At 40.0% G+C, this 26,226-nt stretch overlaps 1 protein-coding gene across 4 annotated transcripts in view; it reads right to left on the minus strand.

Annotated features, from left to right (window-relative positions):
* VCL (vinculin) overlaps nt 1-26,226 on the minus strand; it is a 113,715-nt gene that overhangs the window by 16,815 nt on the left and 70,674 nt on the right. For 2 of the 4 annotated variants that reach the window (XM_032839745.1, XM_032839756.1), the window contains exons 6-13: nt 25,041-25,201; nt 16,786-16,876; nt 15,799-15,946; nt 12,401-12,554; nt 11,303-11,478; nt 7,279-7,469; nt 5,471-5,670; nt 3,995-4,123 (exon numbers count right to left, since the gene is read on the minus strand). In XM_032839745.1, the coding sequence (XP_032695636.1) occupies nt 3,995-4,123; nt 5,471-5,670; nt 7,279-7,469; nt 11,303-11,478; nt 12,401-12,554; nt 15,799-15,946; nt 16,786-16,876; nt 25,041-25,201 (1,250 nt within the window). Of the gene's footprint in view, nt 1-3,994; nt 4,124-5,470; nt 5,671-7,278; nt 7,470-11,302; nt 11,479-12,400; nt 12,555-15,798; nt 15,947-16,785; nt 16,880-25,040; nt 25,202-26,226 lie in introns of all 4 variants that reach the window. The other 2 variants (XM_032839740.1, XM_032839751.1) reach the window with 1 other exon arrangement.

Genomic DNA, 26,226 nt, shown 5'->3' on the forward strand with positions numbered 1-26,226 from the left:
CCAGGCTCCAGGGTGTGTGGAAAACTCAAGAATATACACAGTCCTAAACTGAACTCCAGCTTCCTCAAGGCAGCATCCCTCACATATCCATTACCATTAATGTTGTAAAAACTCTGCCCCTGACCTCCAGGGGAAAAATGATACCTGGTGCTTACACTCAGGCCCCACACTAGGGCAAGGAAGGCTGCTTTTTATTCCCCCGCATACAAAACTGTCAACTGAATTGTTCATTCACCTCTCAAATTAAAAAAAAAAAAAAAAAAAACAAAGAAGAAGAAGAAGTTAGTTTTTCCTTTGACACGGTTATTATGTGAGGTTGCATACAATGAAGGGGACTATTTAACTCCAATAAAATGACAAAAGCGCATCTGTCACTTGTTTGGATAACAATGCTTGAAAACACAAGGCATCCCAAACAGTACTCGACACAGAGCATGTCAGGAACGGCCATGGCAGGACCCATCCTCTTCCTTGCCTCCTCCTGAGGGTCTGCCTGCCCTACTCAGAGACAGCTGTCTAGCTCCTGGTGGACCACGTTGAAAGCCCTAACAGGCTCCTGGTTCAAGAGCAGGCTCCAGTCGCATTGCCAGGGCACTGTGTTGACCCACTCAAGTCTCTTCCCCACACTGGCCCCTTGTTTCAGTTCAGTCACCTGGGTTCTTGCCATTTAATGCTCAGAATCTCTGTCTAAATCTCTGATCTCCTAGTCCCCTTCACCTGGCCTGTCCTTGTTCCTTATCTTGGCTGGTTCCTGCACTCTGGATCCACAGGGCTTTCGCTTATCCTAGTTAATCCACCCAGTTCCAGCCCTGTCTGCTGCTCCCTCTGATTTAACTGGCTGCTCAGCCCACTTTTCTTATCACTAAGTCAACATTACTGAGCACCTACTATGTGCCGGACCCTCGAGTCAGCGCTGAAGATATAAAAATGAGTAAGGCACAATTTCTGCACCTTCGAAGCTTACATCCTTGCTTATGAGCCAAAAGACCCATAAGCGCTGATGATATTTACGATAGAGTGCTCTGTGTACAATTATAAAGCTAACACTGCTACCATGGGAGCAAAGGGAAAGGCGCTTAAACCTATCCAGGACGTAAAGGATGAAAGGATAAAGGATAAATAGGAACTAGCCAAAAAAGAAGAAGGGAAAGATAACAGAGACAGAAAGAACAAGACATGGAAGGGAGAAAGGACAGAGTCTGCACTAAACTATAAGCAATTAAATACTACTGGGGCACGAACGGAAGGGCAGGGGTTTGCAGGAAACAAGTACAGAGAGAGTATCAGGAACAGATCCTAGCACTCTGGCTTTATCCTATGAGAAAGGGAAGACCCACTGAAGGGCTTAGCAGTAAAACGGGGTCAAATCTTTTTTTTATTGGTGGCCAAGTGACAGATTCAAAGACCAGTCACAGCTGTGCAATTAGGCAGCAGGGGACAGGGATCAGAACTAGAGCTCGAGCAACATGAATGGAAAATGTGAAGGATTCAAGAAATGTCTGTGAGATCAAATTAGCTTGCCTTAGTTATTTACTGGCATGGGAAGAGCCAATGGCAACTCACAAATTTCCAAGAGGGAGAGAGAGAATAGCAGGACAACACAGCCTGACGTATCAATGAACCAGCAGAGACCTTGATCTACTGATCTAAAACTCAGAGAAGTCTGGAATGAAAAGAATAGCACATCATCCTAGTCTAAGGGGACCATGAGCTGAACCACGACAGGACGTAGACTAGAGAAAGAAATGGGAGTCATCAGCAAATAAGAATTACACAAACCTCTACCCACCAATTCCACTGGTCTTAGGTGTCTGACCCAACAACCCCTTCTTCTCTGGGCCAATGCTCGCTTTCCTAGATTCCTCTACAGCTGGAGCAGCTTATGACACATAAGCAAAGTCTCCTGGAGGATTTCTGGGAAAGCCTTTCCATTCAGCACCAATAATGTGTCAGATAATAATGTGCCAATAATTGTTTTAAGAACTGGGAATATTCTTTCCTGCTTTGTCGAAGATTAGCTGACCACAGAGTTGAGGGTCCATTTCTAGGTTCTCTATTCTGTTCCATTAATCTGTCTGTTTCTGAGACGAGATGTCCATCAACAGGTAAATGAATAAAGAAGATGTGGTATATACATACAATGGAATATGACTCAGCCACCAGAAAGGATGAAATCTTACCATTTACATCGATGTGGTTAAGAGCTGGAGGGTGTTATGCTGAGTGAAATGAGTCAATCAGAGAAAGATAATTATCATCTGATTTCGCTCACATGAGTAATAAAAGAAACATCGCAGAGGATCACAGGGAAAAACGGAATGGGAAGAAATCAGAGAGGGAGACAAACCATGAGAGAGACTCTTAACTATGGGAAAGAAACAGGACTGCTGCAGGGGAGATGGGTTGGGGGATGGAGTAGCTGAGTGACAGGCATTAAGGAGGGCACATGATGTGAAGGACGCTGGGTGTTAGATGTAACTAATTAATTACTGACCTCTACATCTGAAACGAATGATATTCTATATGTTGGCTAACTGAATTTAAATTAAAAAATAATAATTTTTTTTTTTAAAAGAACTGCGAATAAGGGGTGCCTGGGTGATTAAGCATCTTCCTTCAACTTAGGTCATGATTCCAGGTTCCTGGGATCGAGCCCTGAGTGGAACTCCCTGCTTGGCGAGGAGTCTGCTTCTCCCGCTCTGTACACCCCCGCCATGTTCTTGCTTGCTCTCACTCTCTCTCACTCACTCTCTAATAAATAAATACAACCTTAAAAGAATTGGGAATAAAGTACAACAAAGTCCTTGCCTGCATGGCCTTTCATGCTAACGTGAAGGAGAGAGACAAATAAGAAGTGAGGTAAACACGTCAAATGCTGAAAAATGCTGAGGCGAAAAGTAGGATACGGAGATTAGGAAATCCCTGGGGCGGGGGAGGGGCTGTATCTTCAGCAGTGACCCAAAAGTGACATTTCAGTAGGCATTGATGAAAGGGAATGAATAACACAAGTAATTCTCTATGGGAGGAACGGAGAGAACAAGCACAACGTTCGCAAGGTTAGAATGCAGTAAACATAACCGGGGCACACTGGGAATACAATACAAAGTGGTCAGTGTAGACGGAGGCGCATAAGGGGTGAGGGTGCTAGGACCTGGGGTCGTAAAAGCCAGAGGGAACCAGATGCAGTGGTGTGCTGAAGCCACGGTCACAGCTCCGCCAGCCCCTCGGAGCCAAATGTGCCGTCTCTTCCCAAGTCTGTGTTCAGGGACCCCGCACAGAGACACCCACCATGGGAATATTTACATCATGGAAACAAACTTGACAAACCAAGGCTTTCTGGGTTTTAGACTTTTTTCCTGGCGTGCTGCCCCAAGCACAGCACTGGCCTCACTGTCATTGTAAGGACTCTGGCTTCTCTTGGACACAGGAAGGAGTCGTCAGAAGGGGTTGAGAAGGAGAATGACATCAAATCATTTACAAGGACTGCCCTGACTTCTGTGTTGAGAATAAACTGTCCTGATAAAAGGGACAGTTGGGACTGGAGTGCCCTATCACTTGTTTCTTATAGTCCTGAACATGGTGCGTGGGGTTTTAACAGCTGTCTCACACCAGCGCGGAAAGACCAAGAAAATCCCAGGCATGCCAGCTCTCATGGTGTCAAGGGTTGCCTATCTCCATGTTTCTTGTTACACAATAAAAAGAAAACCCATTTGTTTTGGTCTCTGAGAGGCAGGTCTTCAACAGTTTACAACTAAAGACATGTCCTACGGACTTTCCTGACTGATGCACCTGGTGACTAAGGAAGGGGGGCAAGGCCTTCCCTCCTCTGCCCTTGCACCCTTCGTCCACAATTTCCTAACCATCCCCAGAAGCACATGGGCATCATATTTTACCTTTATAGATATACAAATAGATATAAAGTGCGTGTGCATGTGTGCGTGTGTGCATGTACACGTCTGGCCAACAGAAGAAATGAAAGACCTCAGATACCCACTTCCTCCCTACTGGGAGCATCAGGAGGCGCAGTGGCTGCCACCGCCAACAGCTTGATGGGAGTTGTGGTATCGCTGAAAACATCGGACACCTCCTGAGTCATTGCCTCTTGCATCCGGGTTTTCAGATCCTTAAAAACATTGTTTAAGAACAAAAATTACCAAAAATGTCCAAAAAGCACATCCGTCAATGTCCTCACTTCAGTGACACATTCATCCATTCATTCAGTCTTTTGTTCAGTTTAAGTATTTACGATCAACTATATACAAAGTACCGAGCCAGCACGGACCAGTGTCAGCTATGACTCCTGCCCTCACAGAGATCAGCCTCTAGCAGGAAGGGTAAGACAGGACCCACATGTCCCTGGAGCCCGCTCCACCCAGACAAGAAATCTTACTTCCTTTCCTGGTGGCTTCTAAGAAATTATCCTGAGATTCAGGGGGTGGAACCCAAAGACAACTCTGAAATGAAAGATTTCCTCCCCACTCCCAAAGCTGGAGGAGCCTGATAATGACCACAGAAACGGTAAGGATCGTTTGGGGGATGCAGTGCCAAATTTCTAAGCATTTTCTCACATTAAGAGTAAAGAAATTAAGAATAGCAATTTTTTTTGATACAAGTTTTTTTAGTTAAGTTTCTAGAAAAACTTTGATAACCAGTATATGTATCCATTTCTTAACATGGGTCTAAAGAGGGTTCTGAGAAGTCATGAAGAGGCTCCTTTTCATAGCTGTCATACTTAGTCCAATCTAAGTTTTCTGGATTTATAAAAAGAAGCCTCAGTCACTCCCATTGTGTCTCAAGGTGGGTGGTTCATGATACCGGAGATGATTTTAGGTGTTAGGCCAATATTCTTATTTTAATAATTACATGTTTTCTTTTAAAGAATATTAGGAAAGATATAACTAGGTCATCAAGCTCATGATTTCAGGATTATTATGAAGTTACCTTTTAAATAGATTCACTCAAGTTTACAAAGGGACGCCTGGTAGATACCACGAAAGAGTTCCCAGTGGACTGAAACTTGGAAAACTTCAGCTGTTGTCAAACACAGGTGAGCTTTTTCCTAATCAGCTCTGGACCTCTTTATACCCTTCTTGATTCACCCTTCACTTTCCCTAGACTCAAGAAATTATGTATTTTTAAAATATCTCTCCGTCTCTAGTCTGTCCATAACAGGAAGCAGAAAATGAAATACGATGGGACTGGGGAGGGAGACAAACCACAAGAGACTCGTAATCTCAGGAAACAAACTAAAGATTGCTGGGGGGTGGGGGGTAGAAGGGATGGTGTGGCTGGGTTATGGACACTGGGGAGGGTATGTACTATGGTGAGTGCTGTGAATTGTGTAAGACTGATGATTCACAGACCTGTACCCCTGAAGCAAAGAATACATTATATGTTAATTTAAAAAAAACACACACACACAAAGAAAAACAGGAGGCAGAGAAATGTCATATGTGCTCCGAAGTTGTACCTTTAAGGAGTCTTGGAGCTGAGAGGCAAGGGCTCTCGCCTGAGGACTCTCTCCTTCCCCTCTGGCAGCCAGGTCAGCCAACTGGGCCGTCAGCTGGTCCACGCGGTCACACTTTGCAAGAAGATCTTGGCGATATGGCCCCATCATGACATTAGCCAGACGATGCCCTTCGGCCACAAGGCCCCGGATGGCAGCCTGACCTGGATCCAGAGGAAAATGCTATAACTAACATAGACTCAGAGAAGGCAACTGAAGTGCCTTTGTGCTAAACTACTCTGTTGTTGTTTGTTTGTTTGTTTGTTTGTTTTAATAATAACATTTAGTGGAGTTTTTGTCCCTAACAATAGAAACATTTAGGAAATTCAGAAAAGCATAAATAAGAATAGATAATCCACCTATAATCCTCAGAGATTGACACAGCTAAACATTTCCTTCCTGTCTTCTGAAAAAGTATCTTATTCATATTTATTTACTTAATTTTAATTCCAATATAGTTCCCATACAGTGTTATGTCGGGGTCAGGTATACAAAATAGTGACTCCAATTCTACATGTTACTCAGTGCTCATCACTTAAGCAAACCCTTAATCCCCTTCACCTGTTTCACCCATCTCCCCACACCAACCTCCCCTCTGGTAACCATCAATTTGTTCTCTACAGTTAAGTCTGGTTTTTCTGTTATGTCTCAATTTTTGCTCATTTGTTTTGTTTCTTAAATTCTATATGAGTGAAATCATATGGTATTTGTCCTTCTCTGACTGACATATTTCACTTAGCATTATACCCTCTAGATCTATCCATGTCATTACCAATCTTTCAGTCTTTTTTAATGCATTGCACATTCCTATACAAATATACATTTCTCTTTTACAAAAACGAGATTATACATTACATTTACATATTCCTCGCTTTTTTATTTAATGGGAACATTTTTGCACATCACTGAATATTTTTAAAAAATCATGATCTCAGAATCTATATAATAGCATATTAACTATAATTATTGATCACTTATTATTAAACATTTATGCTGCTTATATACATTCTTGTATGTAACTCATTAGAAAATATCTGATTATTTCTTATAATAAACTCCTCAAATTGCTAAGTCAATGAGTATGAACTTTTTTAAAGCTCTTAACATGTAATACTAAATTGCTGTTCAGAATGTTTATACCAATTTATTCCTCCCCCAGTAAATTATACATCTGTCTGATTCTTCAACACTGGGAATCACCAATTTAAAAATTTATCTTTTTATCCAACAAACACAGTAAATGAAGTAAATAGATCTCTCAGCTTCAGCTGGCTTGCTATCATAAAATGACCTAAATGCTTATAGATTCATCCCTAAAATCTCCCCAAAATCAAAACTCTAGGTTATCAATTCTGCCGGTGACTGTGTGGTGCAGGAGCCCTTACAAATGAAAATAACCTTGGTAGCTAAGTGTCTCTTACTTATTTTCAAAAATTACATTTAACTGGGTATTTTCCAAGGACTGCAATCGAAATACAACAGAATGGAAGTAGACAGAGGCTGGAAATAATTAGTTCAAAGTTTTAATTCCAACCTGAGGACCTTTCTATTTGCCCAAGGCAAAATCGTTTATTTGCTATTTCTTTTTTATTAAATCACAGGAATCATATTGGCTACATTTGGAAATGGAGTCCCACTGTAGAATGACTTACTCACCAGTCGCTAAAGAACCCATTCTGCACCCAACTGCAGATGAACAAGATCTCTATCAACAACTTCTTCCTTTTCCCTGAGACCAGTTTAATGAGGATTAAGTGCACTTATGGCCTTACCAACGCCTCGGTCATCCACTGTGGGATTATCAATCCACCGCTGTGCCTGCTCAATCTTGCCCTCCAGGTGGACAGCTGCCTTGGCGGGCCTGCTGTTGGCCACAGCTCTATTGGTTTTGGTCTGCAAGTTCTGCAGGGCTGTGGCCACCTGTTTGGCCAATGCTCGGGCCTCTGGGGAATCTCCTTTGCCCCTTTAAGAAAAAAAAAAAAGCCATCCTGTCACAGACACTATTTACATTGAGATGATTTGAATTGCTCTACAAATGCTAATGAGATGACAAATTGCTAATGATTATTATTAGCTTAGTTTGGAAGGAGAGTGTTTTATTTGGCACTAAAGTAAGAAATTAATTATTTAAATTCAGATTGCATATCCCAGTTAAAACATTAAATATGAGTTTGAGTCAGTCTACCTCAGTCAAGCTCAACCATTTGGTCAGCTGAGCTGAATCAAATATCACTCAGTCAGCCATCATGGGAAATGCTAGTTCCCTCAGAAACTAGGTGGGCCCAAGTAGCCATGTATGTTGTATAACAGTAACTGAAGTAGTTATAGAACTAGTTATAATAGAACCAGTAATAGTACAATCTTTTTTCTTTTCTTTTTTGAAAGAGAGAGCATGAGCAGGGCTAGGAAGGTGGGTGGGTAGGGAGACGGAGACGCAGACACCCTGCTAAGCAGGGAAACTGACACCGGGCTTGATTCCAGGATCCTGAGATCATGACCTGAGACAAAGGCAGACACTTAATCCTCTGAACCACCCAGTCGCCTAGAAGTACAGTCTCTGGAGTCCCAACTCTGAAAGGTACTATTGCAAAGACTCTTATATTATTTAATCCTCACAATGACCCTTTGAGGTAGATACCAGTATTATCCCATTATTCAAAAAGCAAAACTGAGGTGCTAAAAGGTAGGACAACTTACCCAAGTTCCTATCACTTCCTTCGGTGGACTCAGGATTCAAACCCAGGCACTCCGTCTGACCTCCCAAGTCCTCCCTCTTAGATACTTACATTGCTATCAAGCAATTCTCTCGTCTTCACCATAACTGACTGAACTGGTTATCTAACTCAAAGACAACACGGCCACAGTCAAGCAAGTCACCTACTTCCGGTGTGCATAAGAGTTACCTGGAATCTTAGTTTTAAAGGCAGATTGTTAAACCCACCATCAAGAAATTCTGATCAAGTATGTTGGTGTAGGGCCCAGGGTATACATTTTTTACAACCTTTTCAGGTTGATTCTAGGGTAGGCTGTCCGTGGACAGTCAATACTTCAAAAACACTGCATAGTCAACTAGTGGTAGATCTGGAAATAGAAAGTCATACTAAGCCTGGGACACGGTAGGTCAAAGCTAGATGAAGAACCCAAACAAAGTCAGCACACAGAGTGAAGCAGACAGCATACCATACAGCTACTAGGAGATGGAGGAAGGAACTTAGGGCTGCCCCCAGACCTGGCCATACTTCAAACGATTAAGTTCCATTATATGCCTCTACGTATTTCTAAAAAACTTCCACTTTTTACTTGAGTTAGTTCCTTGCAAGCAAAGAACTTCAACAATAGCATCAACACAGAAATAAAAAGAAAAACCACAATATATATCACGAAGAGAGATTACTGCCCCCAAAATCCCACTGCAAAGACTTCAGATTCTAACCATTATGAACATACAGAGAGTCTGATGCATTTTGTATATCAAGTCCACTTCGAGAGAACTTCAGGCTAATCTTATCTGTCTCACCAATAAACATAAACATATTAGTCTACCTGCCAAAATGACTAATTTAGAGACTCTCTTAAGAACTCCTTTGTGAGGGGCACCTGGGTGGCTCAGTGGGTTAAAGCCTCTGCCTTCGGCTCAGGTCATGATCTCAGGGTCCTGGGATCGAGCCCTGCATCAGGCTCTCTGCTCAGCGGGGAGCCTGCTTCCTCCTCTCTCTCTGTCTACTTGTGACTTCTGTCTGTCAAATAAATAAATAAAAATCTTTAAAAAAAAAATCTTTAAAAAAAGAAAAGAACTCCTTTGTGACTTTAAATTTCTACATCTTCTCCATTAGAAAGCTGGACAAAGAAGGTGTTTACCATGGCTCTGATCATGGCTGCTCCTGCTACCAGGAAGCTATGCACATGCATACGTTATAATAATAAGTAATGATGGCGTGCGCCTGGGTGGCTCAGTGATTAAGCATCTGCCTTCAGCTCGGGTCATGATCTCAGGGTCCTGGGAACAAGCCCTGCATGGGGCACCCTGCTCAGCGGGGAGCCTGCTTCTCCCTCTCCCACTCTCCCTGCCTCTGTTCCCTCTCTTGCTGTGTCTCTCTCTGTCAAATAAATAAAATCTTAAAAAAAAAAAAAGTAATGATGGCATATGACCACATAGGGAGGTTTGCCCTTAACACTCTTACCATTAATTCTTTCTTCATCATTAAGAAATATTAATGAGTACCTGGTATGTATATGAAATTGTGGAGGGTCTTTAAAACAAATTTTCTCCTTTGAGTATTTTTATAAGATTTTATTTATTTACTTATTTGACAGACAGAGATCACAAGTAGGCAGAGAGGCAGGCAGAGGGGCGGGCAGGAGTGTGGGGGGAAGCAGGCTCCCCGCTGAGCAGAGAGCCTAATGCGGAGCTCAATCCCAGGACCCTGGGATCATGACCTGAGCTGAAGACAGAGACTCTAACCCACTGAGCCACACAGGCACCCCTCCTTTGAGTATTTTTAAATAAGAATGCAAACAGATTCTATAAATGGATTAATAGTAAGAAATAGAAATAGATCTAACTCTATGGATATTATATTTTATAATTGTCAAATTATTTATTTTCTCCACCTAAACAATTCAAGATTTGAGGTATAAAACAGTGATCCTCAAATGATCGAGCTCGGTATACAATCAAACTTGAGCTGTTATTTAAGTTGGTCTCCATCATAACCTCCTGCCTAAAGTGTATCTAATCTGCTCCCACCCATCTCCTATTTCACAGTTCTAGCTACGCAGGAATGTGCCTTCTTAACCAACATTGTCCCCTTGGTCAGTATAAGACTTGAAAGAACGTCAAGGTACCAGTCACTGAAGAAAGACTAGGTACTCTCCCATGGAAGAAAAGGGAATGAAATATGCAAGTTACATGAAAAGCCAAATCTCACAAAATACTTGACTATGGTTACCCCTGGAGAAAGGCTGAGGCTGGAGGACCAAGGTGGGGAAGAAGCAATTTTTACTTCTGACGTTGTACTCTTTTTTAATGTTCTTTTAGCACGTGCTGCAGTTTGTTTAAGAGAGAAAAATATCGATCAAAAGAACAAAAGCAACACTTCTTTTCTATATAATCAAAGTAGATGCCATGAACGTCTTTAAAAAGCAGCAGCTATGGTGAGGACATTGTATTTAAGAATCTTTTATAATGTTTGCATAAGAAATAACATTGCTGGGGAAAGAAGAAAGCGTCTTGTGCCCCACCCTCCTCCACAGAATCTTTTCTTAGATAGCCACAGAAATTATTTCCCTCATATGCCTGGGAAACGGTTATGCCACAAACATGATGTAGCAGGGAAAGGCATAGCTTAGAAATTAAAAAGTAAGGGCGCCTGGGTGGCTCAGTTGGTTAAGCAACTGCCTGCGGCTCAGGTCATGATCTTGGAGTCCCTCGGTCGAGTCCCACATTGGGCTCCCTGCTCAGCAGGGAGTCTGCTTCTCCCTTTGACCCTCTCCCTACCAAGCTCTCTCTCTCTCTCTCATTCTCTCTCTCTCAAATAAATAAAGTATTTAAAAAAAAATTAAAAAGTAGATCTCAAAAAAGGAGTTCTTCTGAAATTTATTCGTTTAGAACCATGTAACCAGCAAGAAATCATTAAACCTCAGTTATGTCAATAATAAAATAGAAGTAATATTTGACATAGCCATGTCACACAGAATCAATGAGAATATAGCGGAATAACATCATACATGCGCTTAACCTACAGCATTCAACTATTTATGTGCCTGGGGGAGAAAAGAGAGAAAATAAATACATACTGTCTCCGTAGATCTGCTAATTTAGAAGTCAGAGCGGATATTTCCCCAAGAGAACGTAGAATGTCATCTCTCTCTTTAGGATCATCACATAATTCTGCTATCTTCCGAGCTTCAGTCAGAGCCCCTCGAATCTGTTCTTCTCCTTCTGGTCCTCCATTTGGATCTGCAAGCCAATTCTACATACACAGAAACAGAAAAGAAGCACACTGAGACCTCCTCATAAACCAGGGCATCAGAAAGATTTCAAAAGTAATCACAAGGCACACCAATGATCACTTTTATAATTCTGATTCTAATTCTTTTACCCAGGTTCTTAGCTCAGGTAAAATCAAATCAATCTTTCATCTTCTTTTTTTTTTTTTTTTTTAAAGATTTTATTTATTTATTTGTCAGGGACAGAGGGAGAGAGAGAGAGTGAGCGAGCACAGGCGGACAGAGAGGCAGGCAGAGGCAGAGGGAGAAGCAGGCTCCCTGCCGAGCAAGGAGCCCGATGCGGGACTCGATCCCAGGACCCTGGGATCATGACCTGAGCCGAAGGCAGCCGCTTAACCAACTGAGCCACCCAGGCGTCCCAATCTTTCATCTTCTTATAATTGATTTATTTTCATCCCCATAAGCACAAACACTTTCACAAGCTTTATCTTATCTTTGACTTATATATTAATTGAACTTCCCAAACATTTGTGTTTCTCTGTGAAATGCCTGAAAATCGTTTTATAGGAGAGCAACAGCAGAAAACTTTAACCCTTTAGCATTGCTATGACCAAACATAGCTGGGAATTTTAAGATGAAGACCGGTTTTTGTATACTGTGATCTATACCAGGAGCTAATAGTATTCTCTCGGTATTCAGAGTACTTCCTTTTAACTAAGCAAAGTATTCAAAACTAAGATCTCTATTTCAAAGTATAGACAAACAGGAGTCTAAACTTGTGGTGGGAGCAGAAGGGTTAACATTGGTAATTGCAGGGAATCGGTCATCCCTTAGAAACACCCGTCACCCACCCACAGTAAATGAGACAGACAGACAGACAGAGATGCAGGATAGTTATGGAACATTTGTCATTTATTGCCCACCTCTCCTGAAAATCGTTACTACCTGAGCAGCATCAATCTTCTTGGCAATGCTCTGCTTGGAGTTGGTCATAGCTTCCAGCTTGCGAGCTGCATTTTCCACTTTTGCTGTGAGCACATCCAGACCCTGTGACACCTGCTGGGCTTTCTGCATGGCCACGGGTGAGGCCCCTTGTCCTCTGCTCAAAACAGATGTTGTCACTGTACTCTCTCAAATACTTACTGGCAAGATATCATGAGATGCACAAATATGCCATTTTTGTTAACCTGCTTGTCTTTCTCCTTTCCTCCAGTACATCTGGGATAGCACGAGAAAATGCAGAAATAAAGCAAAACACCCAAACCATCTACTTTCTCCTTTCGCGTTTAAAAAAAATATGCATTAGCTTTCTGGAACGGCAGTACCACTTTAAAGACCAGACTGCAAATTTTGGTAATAATGATTCTCCTCTTGATGGTGATTACATAATCAAGTCTGAACTTCAGGGGGAAAATGTGCTTGTGATCTTCTTGCTATGGAGGGTTTGTTACCATAGTAATGTGTGCTTTGGGGAAAAAAAATCCCATTAGACTGTCTTATTTATGGGCAAGTATACACTGAAAATGTTTCAGAAGGTAATATGCACAGTGTTACTGAAAGCATACCACACTGTGACCAAGCAGATCTGTGTTCAAATCCTTACTCTTGGGAGCCATGAACCTTGTTTACAAAGGGCTTCAGCTTTCTAACTTATAAAATGAGGGGTGGGGAGGTAACAGTTCTCGCCCTGCTTACCCAACAGAGTGGCTTTAAGCAAAAGGATTAACCTGGAAACATTACGGCAATAAAGCAATACAAATATATGTATGACTACTACTGTTATTGAAGTCTCATTATTATTATAATAAACCTAGTAAGAATCTTAAATGTCTACCTTCTACTCCTATGCAATCTATAAATATCAAAACAGTTGGTACAGAGGGGGAAAAAAAATCACTGTTGACAAGAAACTGGTTTCCCGCCCCCCCATCAAATTCCTGAAGAACTAATTTTACTATTTTCCTCTTTCAGAAGTGGTAGGCATTATTAGACACTTGTTTTCTCTTTGTAAGAGAATGTTCAAGTCATAATGAAGTAAAATTTGCTGTTTCATAAGCTCAGGTGTTTTAATCCACTCGGCCTAGTAAACTCTCCATGACAGGGTTACAACTTTATCAGCCAGTAGAATGGCAAGGCTTATATTCCTAACCTGACCTTCTGACTATAGGATGAACTCCACAACATCGTTGCTTCTCTTAAATGCAGCATGGACCAGTCATTCATTTACTTGTCCTCTTAAAATTCATCTTTATTTTTCATCTACACCTGTATCTGAAATAATGAACTCAATCATATTAATTGCCAGGTACTTATACTTGAGGCTTCCCTTTTATGTGCAGAGGAATGGAAGACTTTTGGGACCTTTTACAATTTAATTTGCTTTTTTCCTTTAACTCTAGTAATTCATGATGGAGAAACCTTTTTGGTATAAAAGTCCGGCTGTGAAAATATAAAAATATTTCTGGGCTATATAATTTTTCATTCAAAATAAAAGTTTACTGAGTCCTATGGCAGGAAAAATAGATCCTTACAACCTAGAAACCCTAGGTGACTGAAAAGAAGCTTATCAACGAGGAAATTGTTGCTGAGCCTCAGCCACGAAAATGTTAAACATGGAGGCATATTTAAGAAAGGCTAACAGGGAGAGAGCTTCCTAATCTTTCATCAGGAAAGGACACTGCAGGCTCCAGTGTGAAGCAGGCCCATAACTCCTCATCATTGTGTGAGTCTTTTCTCTTTACAGACTTACGGTCGGTCCCATACAGCAACCACCTTGTTCTCTTGCTCAAATTCATCTTTCTCTAAACACATACAACTGTGTATTTGAGAATTCCAAGTGAGAACTGTCTACCACACTGTGAAAAGTCTGCAGACAAAAGAGCCAGCAGTGAGAAATCAGAAGAGCCAAGAATCTTGTCAAGCTGCATTGGCATTTCTCCGAACAGGAACAGAACTCCTTTTTGTCCTCTCTGTAAAGTTCTTGTCATGCTCATGACAGGGGAGACTGCTTCCCAGCAGGAGAAAAAGGCTCATTGAGCTCAATGAGATCACATTTATTTATGTAGTTCCTTCTCCCTACAAGGTAGAGAGAGACTCTTGACCTGAAACCCCCGGGCTTCCAGCCCTACCGTGAATTCACGAACCTCTGGAAATTATACATAATATTATATGGCATGTTTATGGGCCTCTTTTTAGGTACAGGTTAATGGCTTTCATCAGATTATAAAAATTACCTTGACCCACAGAAGGTTAAAGAACCACTCCTTTAAGAACTCGTATTCTTGGGGAACCTGGCTGGCTCAATCAGTGGAGTGTGTGAACCTTCATTTTGGGGTTGCCGGTTCGAGCCCCACGTTGGGTGTAGAGATTACTCAAAAATAAATAAACTGAAAAAAAAAAGAACTATATATAGAGAGAGATATATAGATTTTTTTTAAGTAATCTCTATATACAACATGAAGCTCGAACTCACAAGAAGATCAAGAGTCTCACTCTCCACCGACTGAGCCAACCAGGTGCTTCTTAAGTCTATTCTGCTAATACATTTGAAACCAGGTCTAACAGTGCACGTTAGTAACGTGTCAAGGGGCGTTTCTGAGGCCTGTCTGTCTATGTGGAGACCCTGTACATCTTAATTATCCAAAAATGTTTCATGACATTCTTGAAGCCAAATTAAACTTCACCTATACTACTATCTCAGCAACATTTCAGTTTTTCCCTAAACTCATATTACAAAATTCCATAAAAATGACCATCTTTTAGACACTTCATGGACGCTGTGGATGAGTTCCAAAAAAGCCTATATTATCCTGAGTTTTCTTAATAGCAAACTATATATATTTAGTTTACAGAGGGAAAGTTCTAAAAGTCAAGTCTTGAAGTAGGTAAAAGAATTATGAAACCAAATGAATAATGATGAAATAGAAACTCAAAAAAGCCTAGAAATAACCAACTTACACGATAATCCACTTAGCTGTTTTTTTTTTAAATAATGTGAAGTAATTCCAATGTTTTCACTCTTTGTTTCTTTTTACCCATCCTTCATAAAACATACGCCTACCCATGCCAGACTTCACCACTTATTCATCATAAGTCTATGGCTAGAAACTAAGATACTAGATTTCTATTCCAATTTCAACTTTACTACAAGGCATCTGCCTATTTTAAAAGTTTATCAAAGGAAAAGTTCACTTCGATCTCAAAAGAACAGAATATAATAATCTGTGTTATCCATTAGTCCAAAAGAACATAGTAAAATTAGCAGAGACCTGCTCTCTAAATCACTCTATCAAGAGTTCCACCTGATCCGTCACCTAACTAGGGTAAGAGCAGAGCAATTTTACCTGGCTCGGAGGTCAGCCACTTGATCAGTCATCTGCCCCAGCATTTTACAGGTTCCCAGGATCTCCCTGCGTTCTTTGCCTGCACAGAGTTCACCGACTTTTCCAGCTTCATCTAAGATCTGTCTGATGGCCTGCTCACCGGCATCCCCTAAAATAAAGAGATATTCAATATCTACACTGTTGATGCATTAATTATTTAGGAAGGATGCTTTACAAGTCATCTCATTCATGAAGGAATGGATGATTTTAAACGACAAGACAAGTGAATAGAAGACGATACATACGATCGCTAATAGCCAAGCAGTGCCCTTAAACCAGAGGGTGAGGTTTCAACCACAGATACTTCTAAAAAAGACACTTGGAATCATATCCATCTGAGGATGATAAGCAGCTTGTGGTAAGAATATGGATGACAAAAATAGGCTCTACTCACTTAATACTATTTAGCACCTCTAACGTCCATTAAGCTTTTTGTATTCATTCAAATATTAATCTAAAACTGAATATTAGATTAGAAAATCCATAAAAGCTAGCTCAATAATCCATTTGGGTCCTTACATAAGTCAACTTTGCTTTCTAATTCTTATTGGCATCACCATTTAATCTGCTTAATTAAGTACTTTGTTGACATAAATGGAAATCTGCCCAATGGGGACTAGAAGAGTTTTTATTCAAAATAATTACCTTTCCAATTCAGAGAAGAAGTGAACCAAGAATCTGGCAAAGAATGCCCAGTTCAGCTTGGCTAATTCCTCCATGGTGAGGGGTGGCTAGTCATTGTTCTTTATCCTTCTAAGGACCAATAATGCTTCAATGAGTCAAAACTACCAGAACATGCAACATGCTCCTAAAAGTTGCAGTAGTTATCTCAGAATTATGAGATTATGGGAAGATTCATTTCTTTCTTTCTTTTTTTCTTTCTTTCTTTCTTTGCTTGATTTTTAGCTTTTTATTGTATCCATCAGAAAAGCAGAATCAGAGGATTACCTGGAGAGGCACTGGGGTCACGGAGCCAACCTTTGGCCTGGTTCAGTTTGGAGTCTATAGAGGCCAGTGCTCTCTTCATGGCTTCAGTGTCCTTTTGAAGAGAAATACAATTATATTCTTTGCAAAAAACGGAGATACCATCATACAAAGTAAGACAGAGGAAACGTTACAGCACTTAACATACAATAGCTAAAGGAGTCCTACGACAGCCTTGAAAATACTTTCATCACACCAGAATGCTTATTTCTGTCAAAATGCAGCATGGTGCATGCAAATCTTCAGTTAATTCTATTTTGTTTTCTGGTCTCTCTACTGCTAAACTGTGAAAACTGGTAAAAATCACTCAAGCCAAGAGATGCTTCAGGTCTGCAGCAGGAAAAAGCCCTGTGGTCACATGCCTCGTTATCAGCCTTCCACTCCACATTCATCTACCAAAGCCCCCTGAGCAGCCCTCCCTGCATCCAGGAAGCCTCATTAGCACGTGGCGCCACAAATCACAGTACTTTTACATCTTGCTCTGAAATACACAAACTCTCAGTGATGCTTCGCTACACTTAGTCAATCTGAAAAACTTGGAATCACTGGCTGGCAAAAAATTTGAAAATTTTAATCTAGCAATTTAGTTTTAATTCCACAAATAAACCACTCCATGTAATTCAAGAAAGAAAAAGTGTTATTCTGGCCTTCCCTGCCCTCCTCATCCTCCTCATTCTTGTTTCCCTTCACCATCCTAACTCAGAAGAGGCAGGATAAAATAAGTGGGTCTCAGGTGACTGTTTACAATCAGGATGCATAATGGTTAGCATTAAACCCAGGACATAAGCATGAAAAGCTGAAGCAGACTTAAAAATACGCCAATTGTTTGTTGAAGTTTTTAAAATACAGAAGAAGGTAGAGAACAATACAATAAATACTCATGTATTCACTCACACAACTGACAGGCTGGTTATCTCGTAAGTCTCTATTTAACACTTTAAAAGACAAGTGAGTGGGTGGCTCAGTCAGTTAAGCGTTAACTCTTGATTTCAGCTCAGGTCATGATCTCAGGGTCCTGGGGTCGAGCCCCAAGTCAAGCTCCACACTCTGCATCAAGTCTGCTTGGGTGGGATTCTCTCTCCCCTCTCACTCTGCCCCTCTACCCGCTCACACTCTGTCTCTCTCTAAAATATAAAACAGAATAAAATAAAATAAAACAAAACAAAACAGAAAGACAACTGAACTCCCTTCTGCTCTAGGGAACTGACACTTACAGAGTTCTACACACAGAAGTACAGAGTTAACCTCTGAATTCTAGGCAATGCCCTGAATCCCTAACTTTTTTTTTTTCACTTTCTGGTCCTGCAAAACTGGGGTTCTTAAAGGTGTGGTACCACTACTCTTCCACACGGGGGCACGAGGAGTATCCCCACTTCTGATCCAAACAAGACCCAGCACTAGGACAAAATAATCGAGGACAGCGCTCGGAGGCTTAATTTAAGGTCAGTAGCCTGAGCACAAGTTTTCCAACGGACCTATTCAATTTTAAGGACTCTCAGCTTTAGGATTTCCTCCTTCTCAATCTAAACAGAAACAGATCATTCTCCTATTTTAACCTCGGCTATCAAAGGCTTCTAAATAGCAAATTCTCAGTCTCAGCAACTTAACAGAAATGAATTAAATTACTGAAAAAAATGTAAATAAAATTATTTTTTATTATCAAGTTATATGGAATTATGGAGGTTATCTCTCAAAAGAAGGCACTGAGTATCTATTTTGAAATCCACTTGTAATTAATGCAAGTAGACAAATGGCATTTTTTAAGTGCTTTCATTCTCAAATGGCTCAATTATCTCCCTCCTCCATCTTGTCCTACGTTAATCTGCACAGCAAACCCTTTGTTTAAAAGTCAGCTTTGGCCTGATTCCAGATTAGCAAGACCCAAATCAATACCTGTTTAAAGAGAGGCTCAGGGAACTCACAACCTCAGAGAATTAGACAGCCATTAGGTCTACTACAAATTACAGAACTTTGTCTAGGTACAGTAAGAAAAAAATTCACATCTCTTACGAGGGAGGTATGTGCACACTCTAAAGAGAAATTATATCCATGCAAAAATGATTTAAAATCTGTTAACCATTTCTCTAACACATTATTTATTTTTAGAGTGAAAAAAAATGAGATTGATTTCATTTCAAAAATCTAAATTCAAGGGGAACAAAGAGTAAATATTTTATGTCTACTCTAGCATTAAAGACTACTATTTGGGGGCACCTGGCTGGCTCAGTCAGTACAGTATGCAACTCTTGATCATGAGTTCGAGCATCACGCTGGATGTGGAGCCTACCTCAATAAAAAAAAAAATCAAAAAGAAATAAGGCTAATAGTTTGGAAACTAACTTTAGTTAAGGATTTCTTACATATTAGGTTCTGTTTTAGATATTGTTACCCCTCATTACTTCATTGAACCTCAAATTTAAATATAATTTAATTTTACAAATTAAGAAACAAGGGCTCAGTCCTACAAACTCAACTGATCTCAGGTTTGCTGGCATCAAACCTATCTATTTTACATTAAATGAAACTCATGAATTTTTTCTTTTACTGGAAAGAGTGGCTGAAGATTCTTCTAATCTTCTGTAATAGTCAGCAAGGCTTTGTCTTGTTGATTTTGGATTTGGTTAATACTGCCCAGAAAATAAGCTCTAGAAATCAAAATCCTAAACTTCACTACCCAAAATGACTTATTTTATTCTTCATTGCCCAAAAACAATTTGGAACATAATGGAAAAATTAGCTTTGCTCTATTCGGTATCCTCAAAAATCACTGTATTTTTTCCTCCCTAATAAAACATGAATGGCCACCACACTTCAAGGAAAAAATCTAATTGTCAGGAAGTGAATAATTTACTTCTGAGTGAGAGATGATGTGACATCAGTAAGTTAAAATTAAGAGGTGCTCATTTTTCCCTAAAAATGACCCATGGCAAAGTTGAAATGAAGTTGCATCTTTTAAATTGGGAATTTCAGTTAGTTACCAAAGTTTTTAACAGCCTGAATTTTAAACAATTCTGATGATTTAAAACACTAACTGAAAGGACCACCTTAGATTCTTTTGTCACAGAGCAAGTTTTGAGTAATCATTTAAACATATTACACTTTAATGTCATATCTATTAAAATAAAAAATGTCTGTGGGAACAAATATTTTGGTCTTCTAAGAATCTCATATACACTTCTTTTGAAGGGTGGTATTTATTATGGCATTGACAGAACTGTCATAAGCAGCATAAGAATCCTAGATATGCTATAAACCAATTCACTGAACAACCAGGACTAGAAGTCAATTTTTTTTTAAAGATTTTATTTATTTATTTCACAGAGAGAAATCATAGGCAGGCAGAGAGGCAGGCAGAGAGAGAGAGGAGGAAGCAGGCCTCCCGCCAAGCAGAGAGTCCAACGTGGGACTCGATCCCAGGACCCCGAGACCATGACCCGAGCCAAAGGCAGAGGCCCAACCCACTGAGCCACCCAGGCACCCCTAGAAGTCAATTTTGAGATATACTTATAAAGAGTGAAATAACCATAACCTTGTGGTCAACCATACTATGTACTACAAAGCTTTCAGTTAAACCATGTCACACCTAAGTACCCAGAGTACAATGTGGGTTCGAAATCGAGAGAAAAGCACATCTTCATTTGAGTATTTTCTCTGTAAAATCTCAAATTTGGGAAAGAAAAAGTCTCCACCAATCTCTTCTCTGGGTTTCTGTTGTTCTTTTTTTCCCCCCCTTTATAGAGTGAGTGTTAAAAAGACCAGATCTAGGCATGCAACTTTGGGGACAGCTGGCAGGGATCTGGTCACCTCCTCCAAGGTCCCCTTTACAGTAAAGCTCTTAGGAGCTCAGGCTTTAAATGAAAAACCACACTGGCTTGGCTCTGTCCCACATACACCAAAAGGTGGAAGGACAACCTTAAAAGAACTCCTTTTTATATGCTCTCCCAGGAACTGGAACACTCCTAAAATGTAATACAGAGTTAGATCTAAAGAACACAGAATAGTAGGGAGAACCACAGATTTCCTCCTAGAGATAATCAAATGGAACTTTGGTAGAAAAAGTGAGGTCCTACAATGCCAGGCTCTAGAAAAATCTCAATATGGGACTAAGGACTCCCTCTTGTTTGCTGCCCAACCTACTCTCCCTTTTCCCACTGATACTTTCCCTCCCTACCCTTTCCCACTCTGATGGCATTTCCACCCCTTAATCTGTGTTATAAACAAAGATGTTTCTGGAAAGAATAAACTGGGGAGTAGAACAAGATCTTACAAATTACATCGAAGTGACAAGAGAAAGTTCTCTACTCCTGAGACTTCTGGTAAGTTACCTTCCCAGGCTTTAGTTCCTCCTCTTTAAGAATACCTTCCCAGCTCTAAAATTCAATACCAACTGTACGTGAACAATCAGATGTACGAACTGAAAGATCACTTGGATCAGAAGAGAAATGTCAATTGTTCTAACATTTTGTGCTTTTCTCCAATTTGAGGGGAGGAGCTAAAATATCATAAATGCCTGAATTTAACTTCGAGAGCTAAGTCCTTTACTATATTAGCTGCTAAAATAAAACACTCCTAGACTCATTAACAAGCTCACATATTGTCAAATCACTATGTGTATGCCTGAAACTAAGAAAACATTGCATGTCAACTATATTTCGGTAATAAAAATAAAACACCTAAAGTAGAATCATTTTAATTAACTGATTCAATCTTAAATCATGTTTTATTTTCATAGTAGACATTCTAATAATAAAGAAAAATAACCTCACATACTTATTTTTTCAAAAATGAAATAAAAATCAACCCTGAAACCTCAACTGTCTGTAGTTAAGAACGAGTATTAGCGGCTCACATGTTCTAACCAATATTTCCTTCTTTGGTAGGTTACAGAAGTCTTCTGTGCAAGACATCTGAATCAGTCACTACATTTAGCCCACCACCAGCCTAGGCCCTCAGTGCCAGGAATTCACCACAAGAACTAATTCCGAATAACAGCAAGTATTGACTCAAAGTGCAGTTTGTAGAAGCGCCTACATAGGGTTCGAAAAATACTTAGCTTAAAATTTTTCTCACTTCCTCTTAATTCTCAGCATGCATCAAGAAACAACTAATATAAATACAAAAACAAGAGGGATTAAGTATAGATTGCTAAATTTACAAAGGGCAGAATTAGAATTGTGTGTAATCCACAAATTAGTTTGTTTCATAATGTACCCTAAATTAATTTTTAATGATCACTATACAATGACTGTTATTTCAGGGAGGGGACATTGTTATTTTCTTTTCTTTTCTTTTCTTTTGAAAATTGTTATTTCTGAAACAAAATGAGCTGTTTAAACTCAAAGTATACTTTTAAATGTGTAACTCTGTCATTTGAATGTAGGTATAAAAGGTAAAATAATCACCCACTGCATTGCCTCTTTAAAAACTTAACTTATTTGGCAAGACACGCTTTTACCAAAAATTTTTCCACTTACTTTCTTCCCCCACTTTTCTAGAGGAACCATCACTTTCCAGGAGAAAACTGCACCAATGGGGAAGCATGAAACAAGTATGGTAAGACAAAGTTAATTCTTAATTGGTAGGGTCGAGAGGAGGTAAAAGATAGCATGTGTTAAATAGAAAAGGGACCCAGTGGCCACAGACAGACACAAGGTCTGATTAATTTACTGCTTACAGTCGAGCAGTGAAAGATGCATAATGTTATTAAACTGAAAAATAACCAAAATTCTAGTTACCGGTTTCCATTTTCAAAGTAAAAATTTTTTTCGACTTACTCTTACAACTAATAAAAACAATCACACTTAAAGGCTAGGGGGAAGTAGAAAGTAAAGGATAGGGATGGGACGGGAAGTAAGATTTGTCATATGTATCTTTTTATAGCATTTTGATTTTTGAACCAGGTAAATGTATAACAAAAACAAAATGAGATTCAAAAATAAACATTTCTTGCTCATTCTGATGTCATTATGTACTCGAGCTGCTTTGGGCTGAACTAATTTTATTTTCTTTCTTTCATTCTGACAGTTAAGGGTTGCAGAACCTGTCAACAGTCTGGTTCCTTCCAGAGCAGCATAAAACTGAGACAGCTACAAGAATGTCCACAGCAGGGACCAGGTCTGTTTCCCTTGTGTATCTCCCCAGGTGCCTCATCCTTGTCCTGAAAAACTCAACTGACCACATTTTTTGTAAAAAAAGAAGCATCTCTCAATGGCACTGGCACTAAATAAAGCTCAGCAACCCCTATTTACTAGATGATGGTTAACTTTCCCCCTCCAAGCAGATAAACATTGAGAGTGTAAGGCCTGCTCCTCTTTTTTGCTATTTCTTTTTGTTTGTTTGTTTTCTTTTTTGCTATTTCTCATCTGCTAGAAGCAAAGGAGAGAGAATAAGGAAAGAGATTAGGTTAGAGGAAGGTGAGGTCATAGAGAACCATGGCTGATTCACAGCTTAGCAGAACATGCAGTGAACCACGGACTGAAGTTAGGAGAAATTTTAGATACACTTAACTTGTCCCCTTTTGATTTTGCAGGCTAGGATCACTGTGAAGGACAGGTGCCCCATCTAAATTCCTGAGCCTATTCATTTTCACAATGGGTTGAAAACCTCAATGACACATCTCCAAAAGCAAAATTCCAGAGCCTGCAAAGGAGACCGGGAGGAAATGCAAATAGAGAGATGACATCGGCAGGAAGTTTCATTTCCCAAGAACAGGGCCCACACAGGCCACCTGGAGGTCACCCAGCTTACTGAGAGAAACTTGCCCCTCAAATGAAGTCAGTGGGAATGACCTGGCCAAAACGGTTCTCAGGAGCTTGTTCAAAAAGATGAAAGCAACCCACCAAATATAGAAAGCCTGATATCCCATCGTCATGTCTTTTCTTCTATTTTCCCCAAAGAAGTCGCTCAGTGTGAGCCAGAGTCACTCCACCCAGCACAGTCCCGAGTCCCAGATGAAATGACACTCAGACGAATATTCGAGCACAGTGTTACACACCGGCACACGGAAAAAGGCACAGCACACAGCACAAGAAAACCTCACAGACATGCTTTTTTCTCTTTTGAAGCAAAAAAGAGACTAGAGGGCAAGAGAAAGCTTACCTTCTAAATGTGAGAAAAAGAATAAAACAAACAAGAGAACAAAAAAAGATGCATAAAGAAGTCATAATAGGGAAGTGAAAGTTGTCAAATATGCAAAAGCAAAATTAAGTAAAATACCAAAGACTTAAAATGATTTCACCGTCTAGATTTAAAACATGGTCTGAAAACTCATTCAAGAACTTTGTGCCTCTGTGAACAAATCCAGAGTTAGAAGAAGCTAATTTCCTTCTGCATATTTAGATTCACTTTCTGGGCAATGTGATTTTTCAGACCCTGGCTCTGATCTTACCTTACTGGTGTCCTGGAGAACAAACACAGCCCTACTGGGTACCTAATGGAAGTCATACAACAAATCCTCTCTTTGCTACCAGCCTGCTGGGGGGCCCATTTGGGTCACACATGGGGAAGCTGAATCCTGGAGACAGTGTTTCCCCCACTGCTCATATCCTGGGCCTACAAGAAAAGTGTAAACCCAAGTGCCTCTGTTCTCCCAGTCACTAGACAGGGAGAAGTAGACCAGAGCAGCAGCCACACAAGACCACTGCTGCGAGGCTCTAGAAGGAATCCACCAACCCTTTTGGAGGCCAGGAGGAAATTCAAGATAAAGGGTGAGGGGACCCCTCAAACTCACTGACGAATGTGAAAACCAGTATTTTAACTAAGCTTTCCTTAAGGAAAATGGTATGACAAATGGACACACCTAAAAATGCCAAGAGTTTCCTCTGTAGATTTCTTGGGTCAAAGATTAGCTAAGGAGAAGTTTCCATAAAATTCACAGTCATATTCTGTATCTTACTTAGTCACCTAGCAACAACCACCCACATAAAAAGGCAGGGTTCCCACCCAGGGGAGTATCCACCATACAAAAATTCCTCCACCAGCCCAATGAGTGTCCAGCTGGAAGAAAAAGCTACACATCCCTCAACCCCACATACCTATTATTTGTTCTAGCTTAGGGTAAAGGGAGTTTGCAAAAGCAGCAAGTAACCCATGAAACCCATGAAAAGTGAAGTAGAAATTATTTCATCATATCTGAGAGGTCTTACACTACCCCCAATTATAAGATAAAGGGTGAGAGGAGAATTTGGGAGTTTGCTTATTTCTCCTCCAGTAACACTTACCTTGCTGGCCCAGGCATCTTCATCCCAAGAAGTGAGTTGTAAGACGCGAATGATTTCATTAATTTCAGCACTCATCTTCTCTACAGTAAAATTGCGATTTTTCAAAGCTTCTTCTATTCCTTGGTTTTTTGAATTTTTAGTTGTCACAAAAATCTTCATAGCTGTAAAAAATAAACAAATGATCAGAAACTAAGCTGGGAATTTAATCTTGCTGTAAAGCAACATTCACACAAGATGGTCCATACTTCAAGTACATGTGCTGGGTTTCTAAGATCTTAAAAAGAATATACTGGACTGGCTTAGTCTAGACCACGTGACTCTGGACCTTGTGGTTCTCCACAGTGGATGCAGAAATTACCTAAAAAAATAAAATCTTAACAACAACCAAAAAGAATATATTAAAAACAAAACAAAGGAAAGCACTGCAAGTGTGCCAATAAAGTTCTAATATCAGCAACTTTAAGGTACAAGACATCACTAAAACATGACCAGGGAGCTAATCTAACACACATATACTGATGACCTATAATCACAAAATATCCAGTATCTTTCTAAATCAGTTATCATCCCATCCCTGACACTGGCCCCATCTAGCACACACCTAACAGGACAAGATGAAAATAGTCAATAAAACTCTAATTTAAGTATCCCACTACACCCAGTCCTAATGGAAGATCCCAACATGTCGAGTTTTTCTTCCAGAATTTCTCTCAACATGTAGCAGGAAATTTCTAACCCCCAAGAGTAAAGAAGAAAATAATAATAATAATTTGAAGCATGGGAGAAAGAGAATACCTTCTCAAGAAATCACTGAAATTGTTAAAACAAAGATTGATCAACGCTTTATTGATTTACCCAGATCAGAAAGAAATCTTACTCCCAAAACCTTTCTATCTCACAGAAAAACTGGCCTCAAAAACATATTTCCCGTGGAGATTGTAAGACTCTACGTACAAATTTGTTTTTGTTTTCTAGTTCACATAAGAGCTTTCTGAGCTCTTACCCTCACCGCTCCTTTTCTAGCTACTCTCTGAAATGCCAAAGCAGGAAGGTAGGATCTGGGGGTGGCAGTGACATGTCTCATAAGATACTGAAAATAGAGTGGCTCTCTAATAGTTAAACTAATCAACCCATAACTTGATTAAGATAACTTATGTAAACCAGGAGGTGTCTGGTACAGACCAGC

This window comes from Lontra canadensis, unplaced genomic scaffold, assembly GCF_010015895.1.
Source record: "Lontra canadensis isolate GAN:19392208 unplaced genomic scaffold, GSC_riverotter_1.0 scaffold3, whole genome shotgun sequence".
Lineage (NCBI taxonomy): Eukaryota > Metazoa > Chordata > Mammalia > Carnivora > Mustelidae > Lontra > Lontra canadensis.